The following is a 24,011-nucleotide window of genomic DNA, read 5'->3' as shown; positions in this document are numbered from 1 at the left end:
TGGGGGGGGAATATGACTGTCACTACATCATTACACAGGGGCAGCCATCCCTTCTGCACCCAGCACCTGGAAGCAATGCTGTGGGATAATGTAGTGCTACGCCTGTTTCTGGCAGGAGGATTCATGCTTCCTAGCCTTTTGGAAAGCCTCTTATCTTTAGGGAAACTAGATAAAGATGAAAATAGTTTTAAAGTCCTCAACCACTTTGTATTACTGTAAGATTACAATGCACATGCACACACTATGCAGGCCACGGAGGCACAGAAAATATAAAATAGCTATAATCAGTCTTGGTTGGAATGATCAAAATATTAAAATTCGAATATTAAAGTTTGTCAAGGGACACTTCCAGGCCATCACTCTTTTCAGCTGGAATTCAATTGCATACAAGCAAATTCAGGTGTGTGCCTCCTTTTCATGCCTGCAGTAGAATGCAATGTGCATGAGCTCTACTGTGTTCCCATTCGTAGCGTAGAAATACCTCAACTGAAATAGGAAAATATGATCTACTGTTTTCTGGAACAGCTCTCCAGAGTCCAGACTGACCATGGTGCATTGGCTGTGACCCAGACCCTATGGCTGACCCTCCAGCAGTATAAGACAAAACAGTCTTTTAGCAGTAAGAACACCAAGTTAATAACACACTCTTTCAACTATGATGTAACTCATGTTGTGGATATTCTTCTTCAGAAATCCCTTGTATTTGTGTTAAAATTTGTCTCTGCAGCACTCTCTGCAATTCTTCTTTTGTCTGTTTGAAAGGACTATGGAGAAATGTGATTTTTTTAAAAAAAACAACAACAACAACAGCACAGATCCTGGCACTTCTTTGTATTCCTTCTATTTTAAAAACAAAAGGAAGGTCTGCTTTTTTTAAATGATGTGTCTGGGAAGTGCATAGATGTGTTGCCCATAATATGCCACCAGACGGTGTAATAATTTCCACACAATTCATCAACACCTTTAATCTAAACGACTATGTACAGGATTCCAGGCAACATGTGTTTTCCATGTGTGTAGTGTTCCAAACAACGTGTTTCAACTTGTCGTAATATAATCAAAGGTCCTGCTAATTACTTCAGCGTGCAGACTATGGCACTCCCGGCTCGTCATATAACCACTCTGAAATAATTTTATTAGGGAGCAAAGCGGCTCAATAACACTAATTAATTGTGTTTCTTGGACCACTGAAAATGTGTAAGTGGAAAGAGAGTAGTTCTGGTACATTTCCCACCAGGCTAACTTTTGCACTTTTGAAACATGCTTCTCTGTCATGGTCATTATAGCAAACGAGAGAGAGCGAGAGCTGGAAAGGTGCAGTAGGAGAGCATTCCAGACTTATGATTTGAGGCTGGAGTTGGATATGCAATGCTGGTCAGAAATTCACTCTGGCAGATATGTATGCCTTTTTAGGCTGTTTGCCCACTAAGTTCCAATGGGGGTGGGGTGGCGGGTAGAGATAGACTTGCGGGGGGCAGAGAATGCCAATATTTACGTACTAATAGGTGATTCTAGGGTCCCTTTCGTATGGATGACATGGGAGAATGACCATATTAACCAAATATGAATGTTGATGTAAACTTATTGCTAAATGTTTGTGCCAATGTAACTACTAGGAGTGGACAAAAATTGCCCGAGACATTTCAACATGGCTTAGAGCTCCTCCAGACAGCCTGTTTATTCAGATTACATCCTAATTTGCTTGCACAAAGCTTAGACGGTAGTTAGATTGTGTGCCTTTTTGATCAAGCATTCATTCTGATTAGTTATATGCCAATGAGTGTTCATCTTGATTTGCTTGTGGGGTGTTTACAAACCTTTCCACTAATTCATTCATTCTACACATTTAAATACATAACATGGTAACAAACAAGAACAATAAGCCACCTACACACAGTTTAGAAGGCCATAGATTGTTTAAATAGCCAATGGCTAACTAAAATATTTTAAAAGAATCAAATAAGATATAGTCCTAATTATGAGTTTCTCTCTGTTGATACAAAAGTGGCGATATTTTTTTAATTACTGGATCCAGAATATGAACTTAAAATGAATTTGCCAGTAATGTTGTGAATCATTTCATTTTGCTGGGATCTTACGTCTCTTGGCTTTGAGGTTGTGTGCTACTTTTATTTTGTTCTTCCCCTTCTTTATTTATTTTTTGTTCTTTGCCTTTAAATCTTTTCATTAAACAAAAATACTTGGGAAAGTGTTAATACCTATTTTGTATGCCATTTGTAACATGGGTTCTTTGTCCCATCTTCCCAAAAGGGAAACATTTAAAAATAACCAGGAAGCCATACCCATGTTTTAATTAAAAGTCAACAATTTTCAACCTGACCTACATGAACCAACATAAGAAGTATTGGGTTCAGGGATGAGATAGCTATATCAGCACAACCAACAAGATGCTTCTGTAGCATTTTCTTTCAGCTTTGGATGCAGATAGCAAAACTGCCACGACAGTTACCTGAAAGCAAAATTCAAAATCAATGTGGAAATTCTTCTCTAAAAGAGTTCAAGGTGGCTTCCAGACTGTCAGTATTTTGTAAGAGGGATTCAAGTTCATATTCCTAACCCCTCCCATCATTCTTTGAATTTTGAAAAAATTGTATAGAGGTTGTATAGATTAGAGGCCTGGTCACTGTTTTGCATTTTGGGGATATAGAGTATGAGAGGATTGGCACACTCTTTCACAAATAATGGCTGGATAATCTAAATGAACTGCAGAAATAAAGAACCCAGGAAGTTCATTAGTGTTTTATGAACCTCCAGTGACCTGTAAAATTTCACAGGGCTTCTTCTTGGTTATGTGGAAATCTTCAGTGAAGCTTCCACCAAGTGAATTTGAGGAGAACAGGACCAGAACACAAACTGAGGATCTTGAAGCAGAAAACGTTATTTATTACTCTGACTTTCTTACTTCAGAGCTGCTGTACTACCTGACACTCATTACAGCATAGCTGAATGTTAACCTATAAAGTAAGTAAACCACTTGGATGTTTCTTATTAAGATATATGGCAATTAGTCAGCCAGCTTCCTCACTAGGCTGCTTTCTTTGCGATTCCATAAAAAGGGCCTAAAATGCTGTACTTGGCTCAATTCTTCTGCACTACCATTTTGTTGCTGTAATGGGAAGGCAGCAAAGGGTAGCTAAGTATAAATTCACCTAATAATGTTTCCACATGCCCATGTTTAATGTCCAGTTGTAAATCCCTGCTCCACTAAATGCCATTTTCATGCTGGTACATGTCACGGTGAAACAGATACTGAGGTATATTTTATAATATAAGCTGTAGATTAAATTCCCACCTCTGTCGCCTGCGAGGAAACTGTAAAACGAAGACTGCTGCCTATATTTTTGTTTCTGAAGGGCCCCCGCATAATGCTGCTTAAGAGTACATCTAATGTTGTGTTTTATTTATGACTGATGATGTGGTAAATGCTTTACTCTAAGCTGTTGTGGTTAAGATAGCATTAGTGGAGAAAAACTGCTTTTTCTAGGAAACTGAGAACATAATGGAAAGTTTTGTTTAAAAAGCAATCCATGGTGTGTAAGCAATCGGCATCTAACAGCTTACCATGTTATACCTTTCAATGAAATGATGAGAACTCGGAACAATTTCTGCGGAACAGAAAATTCCAAAATGGTCACATGTGGGCCTTCCTATAAAAGGAAGTCTTTCGGGGGCTGTTTGTATAAAGCCTGGTGAACTGGTCAAGCCAGTTCTTTTGCTGAGATAATGGCCTTGGTTGACCACATAAGCATCTTAAAGGGTCAGCTAAGAAACGTGTTGCCATGGGACTCAGCTACATTAGTAAAGAAAAAGTGTTTTATATGCTTTACAATGCTGTGACACCAGGTGGTGCTGTGAAGTTCTATCTTTGCCAATGCGATTTCCCACTTTGAGGTTTACAACGTGTTTTCCTGAAATACTTTTTTGATGTGTTGAGATCCAGCCACAGTGGCAAATGAAGGTTCTTCCAGGAGGCATCTCTCCACCTTGCTCACCTAGGTAATCCTAGGAAGGGAGAACAAGAGGCCAGGGCTGTGTGTATTTGGTTGATGCTGGGAGCTGAAAGGAGACAGAGTGGCTTGTCTTACTCTGTGTTGGACCCAAGGCTGTGGCTTGGGGCTGTCCTTGGGAAACCTAATGGGCAGTAAGATCTGTTGGAGTTGTGATGCTATGAGCCCTTCCATCCTATGATCTGGTTGTATAGATGGGTAACTAAAACCATATATTGTAAAGTCACCATAGTCTGTTGACCTTCATTCCAGGGTAACCAAAGCCTGGGTAAGTGCTGGAACCCCTGAGTCTCTCACTGCTTGGAGACGGGGTTTAAACGGTTTAAAACATGTGTTTGGAAACTCCAGGACATGTTGGCTTTCCTGCTAAGAAGAAATGGAACAAGTATGTTTCTACCTGGCTCTGAAACATGAGCAGATGAGGGCAGCAAAGATGGCAAAGGGCCTGGAGACTCAGTCCAGTGAGGAAACGTAGAAGGAGCTGGGTTTGTTTAGCCTGGAAAAGAGATGATGAAGAAGTGATATGGCAGCCATCTTCAGACATCTGAAGGACTGTCAGACAGAACAGAGGTAGCTAACCTCCTTGGGGCTGAGAGCTTCATTATGGCTAAGTTTCTGGATGCAACATGTAAAAGCTCTCAAGGCTGCCTTCCAGAAGGTGCTGCTGTTTTAATTTATGTTTTTATCATTCATTATTAAATTCTGTAATATAGACATGGACAAATTTGGAGTGGAGCAGGTCTGGCTTTTTGGCATCACAACAACAAGGGACCTGCAGGAGCAGTCAGTAAAATACATATTTTTAATGGACACATTAAGGGGTGTCATAGGGGGTCTCTCTCTCTCTCTCTCTCTCTCTCTCTCTCTCTCTCTCTCTCTCTCTCTCACACACACACACACACACACACACACACACACACACAAGTTTGGCATGGCAATATCACAGCAGAGGACCCACAGGAGTGAAGGGATTTCTGTGCCCAATAGGATTTTTGTGTGTGATGTTTGATTTTAAAACGGCAAACACATTGCCAATGCCACATTACAAATGACTTTTGAGAGTCCTCCCTGCTTTAATTTGCAATGTGGCCCTCATGACTAATGGCCCTCTCCCCCCTAAAAGCTTAATTTCCTTCTCAACTTACTTCTGCATAAACATGCAGATGATTAGGTTCTACTGGAGGTAATGATATTGTAACAGTACACTTCCTTTTTTCCTTTCCTGTTACCTATGTTAGTTCATTTTTCCACTACGGATTCTTAATGAAGAACAGTGCAAGTGACAATGCTGATTTGGCTAACTTGCGTTTCCTTACACTAATTTTTTCCCCTCCAGGCCAGTACAGTAATAGCCCCTGAGGAATTAAACCTTTTCCTTGGAACAACAGCACCAATAAGCAACAATGCTTAATCAAAGCACGTGCCAGGCATTGCTGCTTTTGGAGACCCTCCCACAAATATTTCAGACTCCCATGGAGCTGTTTGCCATGTAGCAAACACAATAGGGTAACTTATCCCCAAGAATGTACATGGACACTGAATTTCCATCCCTGGAGCAGACATGGAATTTACACCTAAACCATCTTCATTTCAGCATAATCCAAGGAAGATTTGCAAATTATCCAGGCCTCATAGAATGCAAACCTGAGGAGGGAAGGAGGAATTTCCTTCAGGTCACAACAGCAAGGAGAATAACAATGCTTTCTTGTAGCTTCATAAATCCTCTCCTTGCCAGTTGATTAAAGCAGTACTGCTTCTTCCTCCTCAGTTCTCTCTGTTGTAGCGCAAATATTTAGGTTTGGGGAAGGGTCTTGCCTCAGAGGCAGACACCTTCAGGCAGGGCCAAGAAAGCCTTCCTTCTGAAACTCTGGAGAGCTGCTGCCAGTCAATGTAGTTAATATTGAACTAGATGGATAATTTGTCTAATTTTAGTATATAGAATCATCTTATTCAGAATGGCATAGGTGACGGGACAAGATGAACTGCTTGTGAAGTCTGCATACTTAGACTTGGGCAGTTACACTAGCGCAAGAGATGGTTCAGTTCACTACATGAGCAAACCTCCCCCATGTGTATGATCCTCTTTTGAAGGATCACACTAGAAACATAGAATTGTACTGTTGGAAAAGGACACCAAGGGTCATCTAGTCCAGCCTCCTGCAATGCAGGAATTTGAGAAATCCATAGAATCATAGAATTCTATGATTCTATGGATTTCTCAAATCATAGAATCATAGAGTTGGAAGAGACCACAAGGGCCATCGAGTCCAACCCCCTGCCAAGCAGGAAACACCATCAGAGCACTCCTGACATATGGTTGTCAAGCCTCTGCTTAAAGACCTCCAAAGTAGGAGACTCCACCACACTCCTTGGCAGCAAATTCCACTGTCGAACAGCTCTTACTGTCAGGAAGTTCTTCCTAATGTTTAGGTGGAATCTTCTTTCTTGTAGTTTGGATCCATTGCTCCGTGTCTGCTTCTCTGGAGCAGCAGAAAACAACCTTTCTCCCTCCTCTATATGACATCCTTTTATATATTTGAACATGGCTATCATATCACCCCTTAACCTCCTCTTCTCCAGGCTAAACATGCCCAGCTCCCTTAGCCGTTCCTCATAAGGCATCGTTTCCAGGCCTTTGACCATTTTGGTTGCCCTCCTCTGGACACGTTCCAGTTTGTCACTGTCCTTCTTGAACTGTGGTGCCCAGAACTGGACACAGTACTCCAGGTGAGGTCTGACCAGAGCAGAATACAATGGCACTATTACTTCCCTTGATCTAGATGCTATACTCCTATTGATGCAGCCCAGAATTGCATTGGCTTTTTTAGCTGCCGCGTCACATTGTTGGCTCATGTCAAGTTTGTGGTCAACCAAGACTCCTAGATCCTTTTCACATGTACTGCTCTCAAGCCAGGTGTCACCCATCTTGTATTTGTGCCTCTCATTTTTTTTGCCCAAGTGCAATACTTTACATTTCTCCCTGTTAAAGTTCATCTTGTTTGTTTTGGCCCAGTTCTCTAATCTGTCAAGGTCGTTTTGAAGTGTGATCCTGTCCTCTGGGGTGTTAGCCACCCCTCCCAGTTTGGTGTCATCTGCAAATTTGATCAGGATGCCCTTGAGTCCATCATCCAAGTCGTTGATAAAGATGTTGAATAAGACCGGGCCCAAGACAGAACCCTGTGGCACCCCACTAGTCACTCTTCTCCAGGATGAAGAGGAACCATTGATGAGCACCCTTTGGGTTCGGTCAGTCAGCCAGTTACAAATCCACTGAGTGGTAGCATAGTCAAGACCACATTTTACCAGCTTCTTTACAAGAATATCATGGGGCACTTTGTCGAATGCCTTGCTGAAATCAAGGTAGGCTACATCCACTGCGTTCCCTTAATCTACCAGGCTTATAATTCTGTCAAAAAACGAGATCAGGTTAGTCTGACATGACTTATTTCTCAGAAACCCATGCTGACTATTGGTGATCACAGCATTCCTTTCTAGGTGCTCACAGACTGTTTGCTTAATGATCTGCTCCAGAATCTTCCCTGGTATTGATGTCAGACTGACTGGGCGGTAATTATTTGGGTCCTCTCTTTCCCCCCTTTTGAAAATAGGGACAACATTTGCCCTCCTCCAGTCTGCCGGGACTTCGCCTGTTCTCCAGGAATTCTCAAAGATGACTGCCAGTGGTTCTGAGATCACATCTGCCAGTTCTTTTAATACTCTTGGATGCAGTTCATCTGGCCCTGGAGACTTGAATACATCTAAACTAGCCAAGTATTCTTGTACTATCTCCTTAGTTATTCTGGGCTGCGTCCATAGCAGGACCTTTGAAATTTAGGAACCTCCTAGCAGTTCTAAGCCTGATCATTCAACTGTCTTCATCATCCTACTGGCAGCCTCTACTGAACATTTGAAAATGTGCCAGGGTTGCTCCACCCTTGTACGTTACTACCCTCAAGCATGTTTATGAGCACTGCAAATGAGAGAGAAGTTGGGCGGCAGATGTGCACACAGTTGAGATCATCTGCTTCCTAGGCCCCAGTGCAGTCTAGTAAGATTCAGATAGCATTGTTGTTGACAATCATAGACAAAATAGCTAGATGCCAAATTGCTGCGAGGGACCACTGCACACTTGTAAGCATCTTGTTGCATCAAGGCTTCTTTTACTTGGTGCATTTTATTATCTGTAACCAAAACTGTCTATTTAAAATTCATTTGCTGTGGATAAGAATACACAGCATGGTTCTCTCTTAATTGATAATCAGTCATTTTGCATGCTGCCAAAGAGGTCCTGCACCGACTAGCACCCACTGGGTCCTGAAATTTTCTGGTTTTCATTTACTTTATTTTAGGTACTAGTCACCAGAAAAGTTCTGAAAAGTCTGCAGAGAGACAATGACTCCTTACATATAGTAATGTATGTGGCCCAGCAATATGGAACGTTTGCTGGATGGGTGAATGGGAAATTCCTTGCTGTTTGGCCAACTTCACAGCACTCAGGCAGCTAAAGAAGCCATAGCAAGAGGCCAAATTTTCAGAACCTCTGGTTCGCTAACCCCACAGCGTTTCACAGCCTTCCTATATTTAGGAACCTCAACATCTGAAGTCTAGTCTCTACTGCATATCACAAAGTCATATTTATATTTGTTTGAAAGAGAAAGCACTTTGCACAGCCACCTCAGAAGTCAATCACAGAACCGGAAATAAATTCCAGAGCTTGTCGAGAATCCTGTCATTCCTCCCCCTCAAAATAATGTAACGTTGTGATATCATAAAAGAAAGAGATGTCCCTTATTTGTGGTTATTTACGGCACTGTAAATCAAGTATGTACCGTCAAGTGCCAATGAAAATTGTTTAAAAATCAGCCTTAAATAGCTAAACTCTTAGCAGCAGCTCATAAAATGAGTCTTGGCAGGTCTTAGGTAGTTATGGTTAGAATGACAGTCCTTTAGGGACTTAAGATAGCCAAAAGCAGTAGTAGTTAAGTACAGAGCGATAGATGAGGGAGTCTGCCGGCCGAGGCAATTTTGCAGCACACTCTTGAAGTCTTAGCACCTCCAAAATTGTTCTGTGTTTGTTAAGTCCAGCAATGTAGAACTTGACGTGGGAGGTGGGAGAAATAAACACTGTCACCTGCTACATCTGTCTCTGTTCCTGTGAGGTAATGACAGTGAAAAAGGAAGTGGCCTTTACTGAGGTAAAAAAACAAAACAAAACCCTGCACTCCCAGAGAAGTAACAGGGCGGTATATCACAATGAGAGTGAAGACAGATGCACATTTTAATAGTAGTCACAGTAGTGTGATTCTGTGTTTGCAGTTTGCTTTATAGACAAGCATATCAGCAGTTCATCTTCTGCTTCAGTGTTTAGTTTTGCTTCTGCACTGACATATGGGCTGTGTAGCTTTTTAAAAATATAGACACAGTTAGATGTGTATATTTTCTCCTTCAGCTTATTCTTTTTTTAAAAATACTGTAGCTGTAACCTGCCATGGTTAACATGGAGGGAAGCAACTTCAGCTCAAACCACTGTCTGTAGCCAGTTTGGGTCAGTTTATCCACACACTGAAAACTTGCAGACCTGATAATTCAGAGTGTGTGCTGGGGCAAAAGGAGGATGTTTTATCTTGAACATCTGTTAAAACATGGTGCCTACCTTTGCTCCGAGAGGGCAAAAGACAATCAGCCAGCAAGAAACACTTTTAATCGTTCTGTGATAAAAGTGAGCAGAATATCATCTGGTGTAAAGAACCAGCGTATTGTAATATTCTCTCCAGGAAAGGGAGGGGGAGGAATAAAGTGGGGTGGAGGGATCATGTCCAGAAAAAGTCTGAACAGGAAAGTAAAAATATCTGAAGAAGGAACCAACAAGACAAATAAAAGAGAACATCCATTAAGAAACCAGACCTCAGCTGCTTAAAAAGTCAGGTGCGTGAGTTATAGTTGTCTTGAGCCAGACCTAACATCCACTGCCAACAACCACATTCACTGCCAATAAGCCAAGCTGACATAACAGTTGCTTTAAGAGAGTTTGGGGAGGGGGAGACTGAGGGTGGGGAAGGGGAGGGGGGCGGCGGCGAATCTACAGCTTTACGTGTCCATGGCCTCTTTTCTCTTTTAGTCAATTTTTCCTCTTAATGCGTATTTTCATCGTGGTCCTCTTTCTGCTCTCTTCTGGAACAGGAAGCGTTTAGCAATGTGCCCAAGGGTTGGTTTTTATTATTTATTTTAGGGTCGGTCTCACAATCACTGATGTCTGGGGAAAGCCAAATATTCAGTTTACATTTAGTTTTTCTAGGTGACCGTCAATGATGCTCACCCTTAAATTGCAGACGTTGATTTATGGAGGGCTGACTCAAACCTGAAGCATCACAGACTGGCAAGGCACTCCATAGTATCTGAATATTTCAACTCACACCTCCACATACCCCTACCTATCAAAACTGCCCCCCAAACCCAGCAATGTCCAACACTAAGAGCTGTCTGACAGTAGAATGGACTCCCTCAGATGGTGGTGGACTCTTCTGCCCTGGAGGTTTTTAAGCAGAGGTTGGATGGCCATCTGTCATGGATGCTTTAGGTCAGATTCCTGAATTGCAGGACGCTGGACTAGGTGACTCAAGAGCCCTTCCAACTCTGCAATTTTCTGATTCCCTCTGTGAGAGCCAGGAAAGGTCAGGAACGCATTGTAGGCCCATGTTTCAAAACTGCATTTTGTTTCCTGCAACAAAAGGCTTCTGGAAAATGTTTCCCCTTTAGGGTATGTTTGGTGTAGCAGGTGCGGTGGTAGCTCTGGGGCTGATCAGCACTGTTCGTTGGCAGCTTTTTAAAACACCCGGTGATGAAACTGAACTGACAGTGAACTTCTGAAGGCAAACAGTGCGTTATCGAGCCAGAACCAAAGACATTAAACTCGAAGGTCGGAATACAAAGCATATGTGCTTATGATCCTTTTAAGCAGCCAAAGGACCTGGCACAGAATTGCTATATCATAATACAGACTATTCCCTGTCTTTTAAATACTTGAGCACAAATTAGATGTGATCTTGCTGTGCATCTGTTATCACGACGATACAATCAGCTACCATGTGCCAGATCTCTGCAGCGAGCCGCTGCCTCCTACTCCTAGAACAATTTCTGTATCACATTCCACATAAACTCCTGGGCAAGAGTCCAGTACCAAGTTAAACCTATTGACATCAATGGGTTCAAGCGTGCTTAACACTCTTTTGGATTGTAGCCCTGAGATATTGAGCAACAACTTAATGCGAACAGAACATGCATATGAAATCTATGGCCCAAGGAATGATCATTTATTTCCAAAATGGCAAGCTTGTTTTTTATTTTTATTATAAATAAAACCAAGTTACTTATTTTATTAAAACGGTTACATATGTTGAAACAAAGACCAGCAATTTTAATGATGCTTGGTTTTCTACATCATAAATAACTGAAACTCTGTTAGTTGTTGGCTCACCACTGAGCATGCTTCTTGCGTTTTTAAGAAAACTTTTAAATCTGTGTTTCAAGAAACTATGCAGCAACAAGAAGACTAAATTAAAGTAAAAATGTAACAAAAAACAAGGACAAGTGTCTCTTAAGTTTGAAACTCGAGGGTCTAATTGAATGTTTGTTATGTGTGGAAATCAACTGGCAGTCGCAAGTGTTTACAGCTAATGGGCTTCAGGAGTGTGTGGTTGCATACTCTTGGCACAGAAGGGAATTCGTGTGAATAACATCAGCCTGTCCATTTGCAGTGCATTATGAATCCACTAGATTGTCCAGGCTTCATATAAATGCTAGGCACCTGATCTCCTGCCCTTACTTTGACAAAGAGCAGTTCCTTCTGATGAGTAATGTGTGGATCCCCCAATTCTACACCATAAATAATTTGGGAGGTCCTAATTTTGTTGCTGAACTTCCTCTAGATCAGTGTTTCCCAAATTTGGGTCTCCAGCTGTTTTTCAACTAAAACCCCCACCATCCCTGACCACTGGTCCTGCTAGCTAGGGATGATGTAGTCCAAAAACAGCTGGAGACCCAAGTTTGGGGGACCCTGCTCTAGATCAAGGTTCTTCAGTCTTGGGCTCCAATGTTAAGCTACAGCTCCCATAATCCCTGACCATTGGCTAAGCTGGTTGTAGAAAATAGGAGATGGGATCCAACTTCTACAAACCCATGTTGAAGAACGCTCTAAATATTGGGCAACATTACCTAGGCCCAAAATTAGATTCAGTCAGTACTGATCAACCTCACTCTGCCCCTGTTGGTTTCTTCCATTTCCCAAACCTAGACAATGTGACAAAGACAGCTCCTGGTGGATGTTGCAGTGGACCCCCCTTTAGACATATCATTTGGGGCCACAATATATTATGTGAAATGCAGTATTCATTGTTCCCAGAATCCATGTGCACTGCCCCCTCCCCATGCCAGGTTGAACCATAATGGATGACTTGCAGTAATATCAAAGTACCTTGGGAGTCACATTTTCCATATTTTCTGGCAGCCCTAGATACTGCTATGCATGCTTACAATAACATTCATAGCCTAAAAGAAGCCCCATCATGGTGCCTGCAGCAACCTCACCCTGTGATCCCCTCTCTGAGGTACAGTTGCAAAAGGAAACTGGCATTGAGGAGGGCTCCAGGGAGGACGTTGCCCTGAAACAGGCACATTTTTGATTTGGGCTCTGGTGGGATCTAGGCTTGATACTAAATAGACCTGGGGAACAAAATCTGTGGTTAGAAACCTGCATTTGCAGGCTGTCCCACAACACTCCTTCTGTCTGTGGTGTTTGGGCTCTAGAGCCCATCTCAAAGCTCAGCTCCAACAGGTTAGATCCCTGACCTCAGGGACTCATGGCTGAAAATCACGCTTTCCAGGTCTGCTCACAGTTCCAGCCTGGCCCTGACACCAAAAGGATGGACCAAAAATATTTGCTACCCCCAAGTGGCTGCAATACACAATCCAAGATGCTCCATGCACTCTGGAGAAACATTGCACCTCTCAGAGTACCTGATTTTTCATAGGTGCCCCTTAAAAAACAACTTATACACACTTGCACACAGAATCTTTAATACTAGCAAGTCCTGTGGCTTTCGTTCTTTTCAGTCCGATGTCGTTCTGAGTAAGCATGGTTAGTTTTGTGCTGTTAGTACTTCCGTTTTGTGGCCAATCACCCAAATAAAAAGCAGAGAGAATATGTCTTACAGAAAAGTTTGGCAAGACAGTTTATTGTCACAAAATAGTTAATAACAGAATAACTTATAATAGTATGAACTAGAGTGAAGTGTTTACTCTGTTTTCTTTAAAAACTCACATTGTTATGACAAAGTCTAGTTGATCAGGTCTGAAAGTCACTGTTGTGGGGGGAGACCTCTTTTGCACGAAGATGCAAGTCAACCAAAAGTATTCTTCAACTGTTCATACAGTCGTAACATATATTTCCTGCTTTTTATGTCAATGCAAAATAGCAATTTTAAAAAAGTAAAAATATATATATTTATGTACAAAATATTTTTTCATATCAAATCATTTTAATTGTACACTTTAAAACAACAACAACCACAAAATGCTATGTTACATCAAGATGCGTTCTACATGTTACATCGAGGTTTGATATCTGCTATCTAGATTATATTAGTGCAATTGGAACTGGCTATGCTTGAGCAACGCGTTGCATACCTGAAAGTCAGCTTCACCAAGGGTTTTGATCTTCCTCACTATACGGGAGTTTGCCATATATGTCAAGTAAAGAAGGAATGGGCCTTATTAGAAGTTCACTGGGTCTTATTAGAAGCAGAAGGGGTCGGAGTAAAATTCCAATAGGTTACCCAAACAAAAAGACTCAGTTCAGATTTTAAATCTAAATGTAGTTTATTTTGCTCTGGCTGCATTGCCTGACCCTCATTATTGTATTGCAAACTAGCAAATCTACAAGGACATCCAGTTCCACACTGTGTTTTGCGCTGATCCATGCATGTAAGGTCCTGAAACTATCCCTCTTTCTGCATCTGGATAGCCTTTTCCACCGGAAAAATTGAACTCACCCAATACCTGCATAGAAGATGAAGTGGATCAGGTTCTAGGCATTTTGCTTAATGATCTTTGCTGTGACTCTGCCCACCTCAGACAGGGTTTGGTCAATTTTTTTAAATGTACCAAACTGGGTTGAGTATAAAAACAGGATTAGCAGCTTTCCTGGACTGAGAACTCATTTCCAAACTAGGATCTCTAACTAGATTTACAAATATACTGTTATTCAGATGTTACATTAAAACTGGTTTAAGGAAAATAAGCTAGGTTTCCATTTCCCCTGAACTGGACTCTGGACAATCAGCTCTTTTCCCAGTTTTATTTTACTGACCCGAGTATAAGCTATATTTGGCTTTACTGTTGCTTATTCAAGAGTGTAAACCTGATTAGAATATTTTCGTATGGTTGGAGCAAAGTATACTTGCTTTAGTCAAATTTAGGAGTTTAAAATGGTGTTTCTAATGCCCAATTTAGCATCTACTTTGACTTTAAATTGCTTCAGTGCCACAATTGTTTGGTGTGTTGTGTGTGCCCCATATGTTTTTAATTCCAATGATTTGCTTTATATAATATATAGATTTCATTATGCCTTCTTTCCCCCCCTTCATTGAAATGGGGATTTTCTTCATTTGATACATTCCGTACCAAAATAAAAACATTTTGGACGCATTAAGGCAATAACAGTTTCCGTCGTGGAAAGTTATTGAGCTCCAGTATAAATAACAAACTGAAGCATAGGTTGATTTGGTACCAGAAAAGTGATCTGCTTTGTTTACTTACATAACAGTTTCAATAAGTCAGAAGGAGAGCTTAAAAGGAAGGAATCCCAACTGGATTTACTGATGGTTTCATCATTGGGACGACGACTTAAACTATCACAATGAGTCTTTTTATAGTTAAACATTTGAACTACATAAAAGAATCAGAGCTTGTTCTTATGTAAGGCTTAAATCCCCTTTGAACTCTCTATTATTGTTAACCTCCAATCTCTGTCAATGTACTGACTAGGCAATCTGAGAAGAGGCATTATAAGTAATGTGAATGACCATTCTGGTCAGCGTACATTTTTCTTCACATAAAACACACACTCAAAGGCAGCCCTTTTAGTCCATATGAAAGAAAAAGCTCTAGGACTGGGCAATTCCATTATAATGGTTTTGTCCACCTGTGGCTATTGGAGGTTTTTTTTCCTTTTTACATTCACATTGCAAAGTACAGTGGTGCCCCGCAAGACGAATGCCTCGCAAGACGAAAAACCCGCTAGACGAATGGGTTTTCCATTTTTCGATGCGCTTCGCAAGACGAATTTCCCTATGGGCTTGCTTCGCAAGACGAAAACGTCTTGCGAGTCTTGCGATTTTTTTCACTCCCCCCTTTTTCTAAGCCGCTAAGCCGCTAATAGCCTTTTAGCCGCTAAGCCGCTAAGTCTTTAATAGTCGCTAAACCGCTAATAGCGCTAATCTGCTAATAGGGTTGCTTCGCAAGACGAAAAAAACCGCTAGACGAAGAGACTCGCGGAACGGATTATTTTCGTCTTGCGAGGCACCACTGTAACTGAAGCAACGGCTTTAATGTACGTAATCAGGATTCTCCTTGAAAAAAGATGAGACTCTTCCCCCACATACAGTATTGCACTTATGAAAGGAATTATTCTTTGTATTTTGTAACATATGGCAAATGCAGTCAGGAGGGGGGGGGGACCCATAGAGGCATAGCAACGTTTCCCCCATTTGAATAAGAAAAACCCCACATAACTTGTTAACCTAGTGGACTTTTCCGTTGTAAAATGTAGCAATTTCACCAAAGAGATTTATTTAATCCATACAAGGCAAATGCTCCAGGGCTTTTGAGAAATGTCTACCCTTTCTGAGGTCAGCTTTGAACTGGTCAGGATGCATTTAGAAATTACATGCAAAGGTTAAGCGTTGTGGCGTTGGCACACTTTTGAGGCACAGTTGTATTGAGCTGTGCCCACGTTCTAGCTTATTGTACGAAAGCAAGGCACTTATTGTTATAGCAATGCAGCGCTTAATGTGCAGTTTGATTAATACAATAAAATAAGTTAATAGTTTTGACTTAAAAAACAAACAAACTTGGGAGGCTTCGCCACCCATAATTTACATGCCCTTTATAGAACTGCTTTTATTATATTTTATTCCAGAAATCAAAATATTTTAGCCTGAGGGAGCACTTGTTTATTGCCATCTTTGTGCAGAATTCATTGGGAATGTCTCTTGCACAAGCAACACTGAAACGAATGGGAATCGTACGAGAACACGCCCAGGCTCTTGAGAGATTGCCATTGATTTCAAGCATGCCTGCATGGCGAGAACTTCCCATTCTTATTTTTACTGACCGTGCTACAAAAGGAACCTGGTTCTCAATTCTTGCTTCAGACCTCTCATTCTGATCTTACCGGGGGGGGGGGGGGGGAAACCAATGGCATGAAAAATACATGTCCACATGTGTTGGAAAGAAAAGCAACAACTCTCTTTAAAACGGTGGAACTAGTGGCACTTTGACAGTCTTTACTTCTGATATGTGTGACGATTTCTGAATGATGCAGCTGGTTGTTCCCTGGAGTTTGTCCTTTCCTTGTGCAAGGTTTGTTAAGGCCATCGCTGCGTTGATCTCCTTCCAATAGGTCTCATCTTTGTTTGATCTCTTTCTGTTAGCTGCACTAGAATCAAGCAACAAAAAATGTTTCCGTGTCTGATGATGATTCTTGTCAAGTACTTAGAAAGCGAGGCAATGCATTTTACAGCATTTTCATTTTTAAATAAGTCTTCTTCTTTTTTTTAACCAAGATAAAACAGCAGAAGGCAAAGAGAGAGAGAGAGATGGACTGAACTACAGTGACACAGCCCACTAAAATTATATAAATATTATATTATATTAATTAAACAATACTTAGATTCATTTTATTAATATTTCCAGTACTCCTGAGAAGAACATCCCACATAAAAACAACAACTTGAAAGCGAACCTTGGAGCAGACAATAAGTTTCCCCAAATTCCCATCTTACTGTCCTTTACCACCTGTTCATGCAGCAGTTGCAAATTCATTTCCTGCACCTTTTTTGCACACAATGAGGGCAGGATGCACAGGGATGAATGAACTGTCTAAGATAAGTGTGTGTGTGTGTGTGTGTGTGTGTGTGTGTGTGTGTGTGTGAAAAATAAGATACTTATTCCCCCAAAGTTAAGGGATTTCCACTCCCCTCCTTTCCCATGCCTCAGCTTACAAATGGGGAAGAATCGGTTTCTGCACACGTTCTCTTTTATTACAGAGCAATCACTTCTTATGTGAGGGCTAGGTTTTGAGGATCAAGCGAAAAAATCGCACCCAGCCCAAACTAACCCTTTGAGCCACCCTGCCTTCTACAGGCTGGCTAGTGAGGGGGAAAATCCTGCTTGGCGCACCCTGCTAGTGGTGCATCTTTGGCCAGCAGCACAGTGGCTCTGGGAGTTGTGGGGATGCTCCCATGAACTGAGCAGACCTTGCCTGGGAAAAAAGGCCGAGAGCTGAAAATCTCTTTCCGTGGCAGGCCTTGACCTTTGTTCCTGGGCAAGGCCTGCTGGAAGTGCCCTGTGAGTGAGCTGCCTTTGGCTCTTGCATGATCTCACGGCAATCCCCACCAGTCCCAGAGCCATGGTGCCGCTGGCCAAAGTCACCCTACTTCCAGGTGTGCCAAGCAGGCCTTGCCTGGAACCTCCGGTCCTTCCCCTCACCAGCCCACCTTCAGCCAGGTATGGTTGAAATCGTGTAAGTCAAATGCACATAAGTTGTGGGTTTTGCAAAGCCCCTCCAGGCTTGCTTGCCAAATACCTGAGGTGAACAGGGCAATGTTTGCCCATCCCCACTCCTTGCACCTTACGTACACTTCTGAAATAGGCAACTGGCAAAGGTAACTTTTACTCACCTTTCACACTTGCTAGGTCCATTTTCCAGAGTTTCTGAAAGGAGATAATAATCTGGTCAATCCACCATTTTCATTCATTCATTTTTAAAGCAGCACTGGATAGCATACAGATGGCAGCCATAGTTTCAGACACATTTTTGCTCCCAAGGTATCCCATCAACTCTCTGAATTGCACAACACTGAAAATGCATGGCTTAATGGAGAACATTCATATTGAGTCTAGAGCAAGGGAATATTCCCCCCCCCCTCAAGACTACATCCCTGTTGAGAATTAATGTTCTTATGCCGGACCTCCAGAAGAAGGAAGAAAAAACGCCACCACTGGGATTCGCTTTCATTAGAAGATTCTTGCTGAAACACATTTGCCTTGATCCAGGTAAGTCACACTGCATCTAGAGTCATTATCTAGATCAGGAACTTTGGGCATAAATAGGATGCAATAGAATTTGCATCCAAATTCTTGCACAACTAGTCATACACCACTAGAGCTGGCCTGAGGTCAAATTGGTTTGTACACTTTGCGAACTTATCTTTTTAATTGGTACCAGCCTTATTCAAGGGTTGCGTTTCTCTTTGTGTCTTATAACCTCAGCAATGAAGGTGGTCATCTAGATGTGTTTAGCATCTGCTGTGTGAACGGGCTGTTAATCTGTTTTTAAAGCAAGGTAAGTGCAGTTTTTAATTCATAAGAGCTGCATGCTATTTCATTTCAATGGGGGAAAGAACTATAAAATAAAAGTGAGTTGAAAAAGCAAGACCAGACTAAATATTGCAACACAGGAAATGTTTTGTAAGGCCACTGGAGGGTGCATTTGTGGTTGCAAAACACTTAATCATTATTCAGTATGCACCATGAAAGCTATGACTTCACTTCGCCAAACCTTTATTAGGCATTACAAAAAAAGCTATGAAATCTAACAGTGAGGACAGTGGACACCGTCCACTCTGTAGACCAGGCACAGGCAAACTCGGCCCTCCAGAAGTTTTGGGACTACAACTCCCATCATCCCTGACCACTGGTCCTGTTAGCTAGGGATGATGGGAGTTGTAGTCCCAAAACATCTGGAGGGCTGAATTTGCCTATGCCTGCTGTAGACCAAATTATGAACAAAGTTGATGAACTGATGCTTCTAAGAATTGGTCACCTTCATGTCTCATTGACTTCATTGCACTGTAGTTCTGACTATCCAACATGTTTCAGAGCGCAGTCTCTTCGGAAGACAGAAAGGTCATTTTCAAAGGTGGCACCATTCATCATTGATGGAGGAAGTGATCACTTCCTAGAGTCCTTGAGGATGAAAGACACTCTTATGCAGTAACTGGTTGCTGGCTGTTTTCCCCCCCTGCTTGTCTCCAAGACTTCATCATTTCATTAACACCAGGGGAGTGCTATTTTTCTGGTTGGTTAGAAAGGCCTCATCCTGTTTCCATCATTTGCCTCCTGCCTATTGCTTCCAAGAGGATTATAAATCTCCTACCATTCCGAGTTCTTCACCCTATTAATAGACCTTTTCAGCATGTGACAATACTAACTCTGTAGCGTTCAGTGCCCAGAAATTAGTCATTGGTCAATACTAGCTCTGTGTTGCAACATGCTGTTTTTCAGTACCATATATTTATTATGCTAAAATTCACTCTCAGTGCTGCAGATGCATACTAAGGTACAGTACTACTATTACAGCCAGCTATTGGGAAGAGGTACTTTATAAAGATAGGCAAACCATCTCTGGTGCCAACTAAGGGGGCATTTATCTTACTCCACACATGGCAACCCCCTGCAGTTAGCGTCTGGACAGCAAATAGAGGGCTTATCCACACCAGAGCAAAATGTGGACCTCATCCCAGTGCTGTTCCAGACCTTTACCTCATTAAATGTGCCCCCCCAAACCCTGGCCACTTTGGACTTTACAATGATTGAAAAGGGGCAAAGCCCTAGGACAATACTAGAGTGGGAAGGTTGCCATGTGGACACCCTTAAAGTAATGGGGAGACAGGCCAGTGATGATCCACATTTTGCTCTAGGTCGGACAAGCCCTGAATAGGCACACAAGTCATCTAGCAACCTGCATGCTGGAGATGTATACACACAATGGAGAAATGTATTTCTATTTACATTATAGCAACTGTTCCTAAATTTGCATCCTTTTGTACAAACCAGCACAGTGAAATTCCATGCAAATCTGTGTCCTCTTTTGTACCCCCTTCCCCAATTTTTAAAGATAGTCCTTTCCTATTCCTACCGGGTTTGGAAAATTAAAGCTTCTGTGTTGTTTTCCAAGGTGTCTGCAAATCATCTAAAAAAGCAGAGCTTTATTAGGCCAAGGCTGAGACACTGAACCTTGGCAAGGGTTGATCATGGCCATAACCTGCTTCGGTTATTGTCGGCAAGTCCCTGATGGAGGGAATAATATTTTTCTGTGTCTCCTCAGAGTCCAGTAAGCCCTGGAGCCTGTCCAAATATCCTGAGAGGGATTCCAGAATCTGCCACTGAAATCTAGGATATTCCAAATTTTGTTAGCATCCTCATTTATATGGCACCCAGCTAAAAATCTGCAACACTTCATGTATCAGTTCCCATTTTAATACATACTCCTATTCTGAGATATTGTGTGTAAGACCCTCCCAAAGAGAGCTGCACAAGAGGATTGGGAAGCGACTCTGTACACAAAGAGGCTCTTATGCATACAAAGCACAGCAGAAAGGGAAGGGGAAAGCAAGCAAGTTCTCTTTTTTTGGGATAACTTTCCAATATATTTCCTTCAGTAAATACCAAAATCCAAGACTTATCACTCACGTCGCCTCCTGGGAACACAGCACAGTGCTTATTTTGAGAGTTTTATGCATTGCTCACTACTCCAAAGAACACTAATGGTGTACAAAGAAACAGTGGAATTTTGCAAAAATTTAAACAATGGAATAATGCTGTCTTGAATTATACCACAGCTGAGTTAAATAATGCAAGTGTTAAATAAGTCACTCATCCACAAAATTATACATTTCTTGGTGTACGTTAGGCTTGCCAGATGTGCCTTGGCTTGTTTTTTCTCTCTGAAAAGGACCATCCTTTTAACAAAGCAGGATATCGCTTGCTGGGTTGCCTCTGTTCCAGCTCCTCTTTTTGCGAAATATAAACTTATTAAAGAATATGTAATCTTACACACTATGTTGCTAAATAATATTTCTGTATTTGTGATCCCTTTTTGAAAAGAACATCAAATAAAATATTATTCATACATACATATTATTATGCGCGCGCGCACACACACACAAAATTCCAATTTTTTGCAGGCACAAATCAAAGTGATGTATAGCATGCTATTCAGCTTGGCATCTTGCTGCCCAGAGAGGAAGCTGCTCCTGTATGCAACTGCACAATTCATGCACTAAGGCCCTACTCTTCAAACCAGACTTTGCCAGGCTGGTTGGGGTGGGGCGGAAGAGAGTTGTGGCCCAAAATATCTGGGGGCATCAGAGGGTGGTGCTTTTCTGTGGCAGTGCCCCACATTTGTGGAGGACTTCCCCACTCTGAGACATCTGCATTGTGCGAGCCTTGTTGACCACCTCAGGGCAGTTTACTTTTTTGGCTTTCTACTTTATGATACATTGTTCTGTCTTGACTGCTGTCACTGCATTTTATGGCTATGGTTTTTATTGTTGGAAACTTGTTTTATTAACTTAATGTATTGCTTTTGCTTGAAAATTTTGATACTTTTATTGGGTTATTGAAAACGCTCAAAGTTTGCTGTTGGAGGAAGTGATTCTCCTCACTAAAATGGCTCCCATTTCTGTTCTTTTACCGTTTTAGCTCATCCACCTCCACCATCTGCAACAGGAACAGGTTTTAGCGCAATAAGGATTTGCTTAATTGAAATAACAACATTAACTCCTTTGAAATGGGGGACACTGTAAAAATATGAAGATGGTTGTTGCAAGACCCAAGTATATGTCTATTTTGATGTTTCTGTCAGTAATGACATCAGAAAATCAAAAGGCTCCAGTTGAGTTAGTTAGCCATGACTATGTACCTTTAAAAACAATAGCACTTGTTTGAACTGAGACTAACATCTTGTTTAATTTTTATTGGTTGTGGCTAATTTTAGCTGCACCAGGGTCAACGTTTTCAGGCAAAACTTTCCATTGCTACTCCCTTCAATGTTTCCTGCTGTCTGCCATTCTGTCCTTACAGATCTAATGCTCCACCTAAAGCTATGTATAATATATGGAATCTAACCCTACTGTCCTGCTCTGCTGGGGCTCACAGGTGAGCAGGAAGCAGTGCCCAGAGCTCCTTCTGCTACAAGCCTGGCAGTTCAGGACCTTGGGCAGCTCCAGGCTCTCCTAGGTGCCCTATGGAAGATTTTCTCTCAGTGGCTCAAAGGAATCCAAAGGCTTATGAAGGCTCTTCAAACAGCTCTATGCCCCTTGGAGATCTCTCCACAATTCTCAAAGGGCCCACAGCCAGTTTTGCATTCCCATGTTCCTGCATGGCTGTGGAGCAGGAGAAGCTATAAGGGAGTCATCTTTACACTCTGAGGATCATGGGAGAGCCATGCCCCCAAGACAGGACATCAGGCCTGTGCTGGGTGGGAGTAGCTGGGTACAGTTGCCCCAGGCCTTGGAGGTCTAAGCTGGCAGGGGGTTGGGGGGCCCACCAGGGATTGGCTGCTTTTTTTAGTGGGAGTTTATAACTTTATTCTAATAAAACTCCTGCCCTGGGCCTCAGACAAGCTCTGCATGGGACTGCAAGACAGTATAGAAGAGGGTGCTGAGAGCTGCCCATCCCCAAGTGTGAGTCCTCTGAATCAGAAACCTCTTTAGGACAATACTGGGATCGGGATACAGGGGACATAACACCTCTTGCTCCAGTATTTGGAACATGATAAAAATACTATAGTTGTTTATTTATTTAAAAAAATATATACCACTTGGTTGTAGGAAACAGTTTACAAAAAGATAAACAATAAAACCTTCACTAAAAATAAATAAATCACAAGCATAATTTAAAACATGCAGAAAGTTAAAACCACAATAGACGCACACTTTATATGGGAACAAAAAGCTGAGCATGTTCACCATCACAAATGAAAAGGTCCCATGTATTTAGTGATTGTCAGAAGGCAGTTTTCAATGACACTCTCTCTCCCTCTCAAACACCCACCCACCCACCCACCCACCCACCCACCCACACACACTTCAGAGAGGAGCCACACCTTTCAGTTCCCTGGTCCAAGAACTGTTCCTCTCCAGACTCAAAGGACAGACTTCTCAGCCTGTTTCCTCTGGCAGGTCTCCCCCAAGCCCTTTGGTATCTTCCCCAAATCAGCAACACCAGGCTAGAGCAGCTCATGTGCAGGGGTGGCTAATTGGTGGCCTTCCACCATGCCCTTCATCATGCCAGATCACTGGCTATGCTGGCTGGGGCTGGAGGGAATTGGGAGCCCAACCGCAGCTGGAGGGGACCGCAGGTTAACCACCCCTTGTCTTAGGGCATGTCACCTGGCTTCTCCTAGCACTCAGGTACTCCAATATTCCTCAGCCTCCCCCAAGTTGCACCTTGGAGAATTACTGCCATGCGACTGTGCACATTCATTGTTCGCTCTGCTATACTTTATTCAAAACATTCAACAAGTAATTGCACTCCAACCTAGCCCTCCTTTGCTGGAATGACTACAATTAGGCCAAAGGCTGAAGAAGAGCCAAAATGTGGACCTTGTCCTTGCACACAGTATCAAAGGCTCCACACCACCAAGGATGGGAAGGTGGCAGGGCAAATTTGGAACAGCAGTGCCTTCTACAACCCTGCATTCGTTTCTTCTAAAAACTGGAAGGAGAACATTAGCTCAGAAGTAAAGACAAAGTAAAGCACAGAGTGTATGTTTGGCAGCGTACTGAGCAATTCTGATTTTCATATCAAATCTGGCATGAGCACGTTCAACTATTTCTCTTCAAATCTCGTGTGAACTGGTTTTTGTTACTTTTGGAGATGACTGTGTTGACCCAGATTTTCCAGATAACCTGAAGGAGGAAA

General features: G+C 42.1%; 1 protein-coding gene and 1 long non-coding RNA gene across 4 annotated transcripts in view; both read right to left on the bottom strand.

The window, feature by feature from the left end:
- Nucleotides 1–13,231: 13,231 nt before the first annotated feature.
- LOC310689714 overlaps nucleotides 13,232–24,011 on the bottom strand; it is a 172,121-nt gene continuing 161,341 nt past the window's right edge. The window contains exon 2 of the long non-coding RNA XR_014517612.1: nucleotides 13,232–14,081. This is a non-coding gene — a long non-coding RNA (uncharacterized lncRNA). The remainder of the gene's footprint in view (nucleotides 14,082–24,011) is intronic.
- Nucleotides 13,232–24,011, bottom strand: part of MKX (mohawk homeobox) — a 63,720-nt gene continuing 52,940 nt past the window's right edge. For 2 of the 3 annotated variants that reach the window (XM_083467573.1, XM_083467574.1), the window contains exons 6-7: nucleotides 17,984–18,017; nucleotides 13,232–16,740 (exon numbers count right to left, since the gene is read on the bottom strand). In XM_083467573.1, the coding sequence (XP_083323699.1) occupies nucleotides 16,554–16,740; nucleotides 17,984–18,017 (221 nt within the window). In that variant the 3' untranslated portion in view covers nucleotides 13,232–16,553. The remainder of the gene's footprint in view (nucleotides 16,741–17,983; nucleotides 18,018–24,011) is intronic. The other variant, XM_083467575.1, reaches the window with a different exon arrangement.

Source organism: Podarcis liolepis (assembly GCF_965112155.1).
Source record: "Podarcis liolepis genome assembly, chromosome: 12".
Lineage (NCBI taxonomy): Eukaryota > Metazoa > Chordata > Lepidosauria > Squamata > Lacertidae > Podarcis > Podarcis liolepis.
This window is presented reverse-complemented; position numbering and strand designations above follow the sequence as displayed.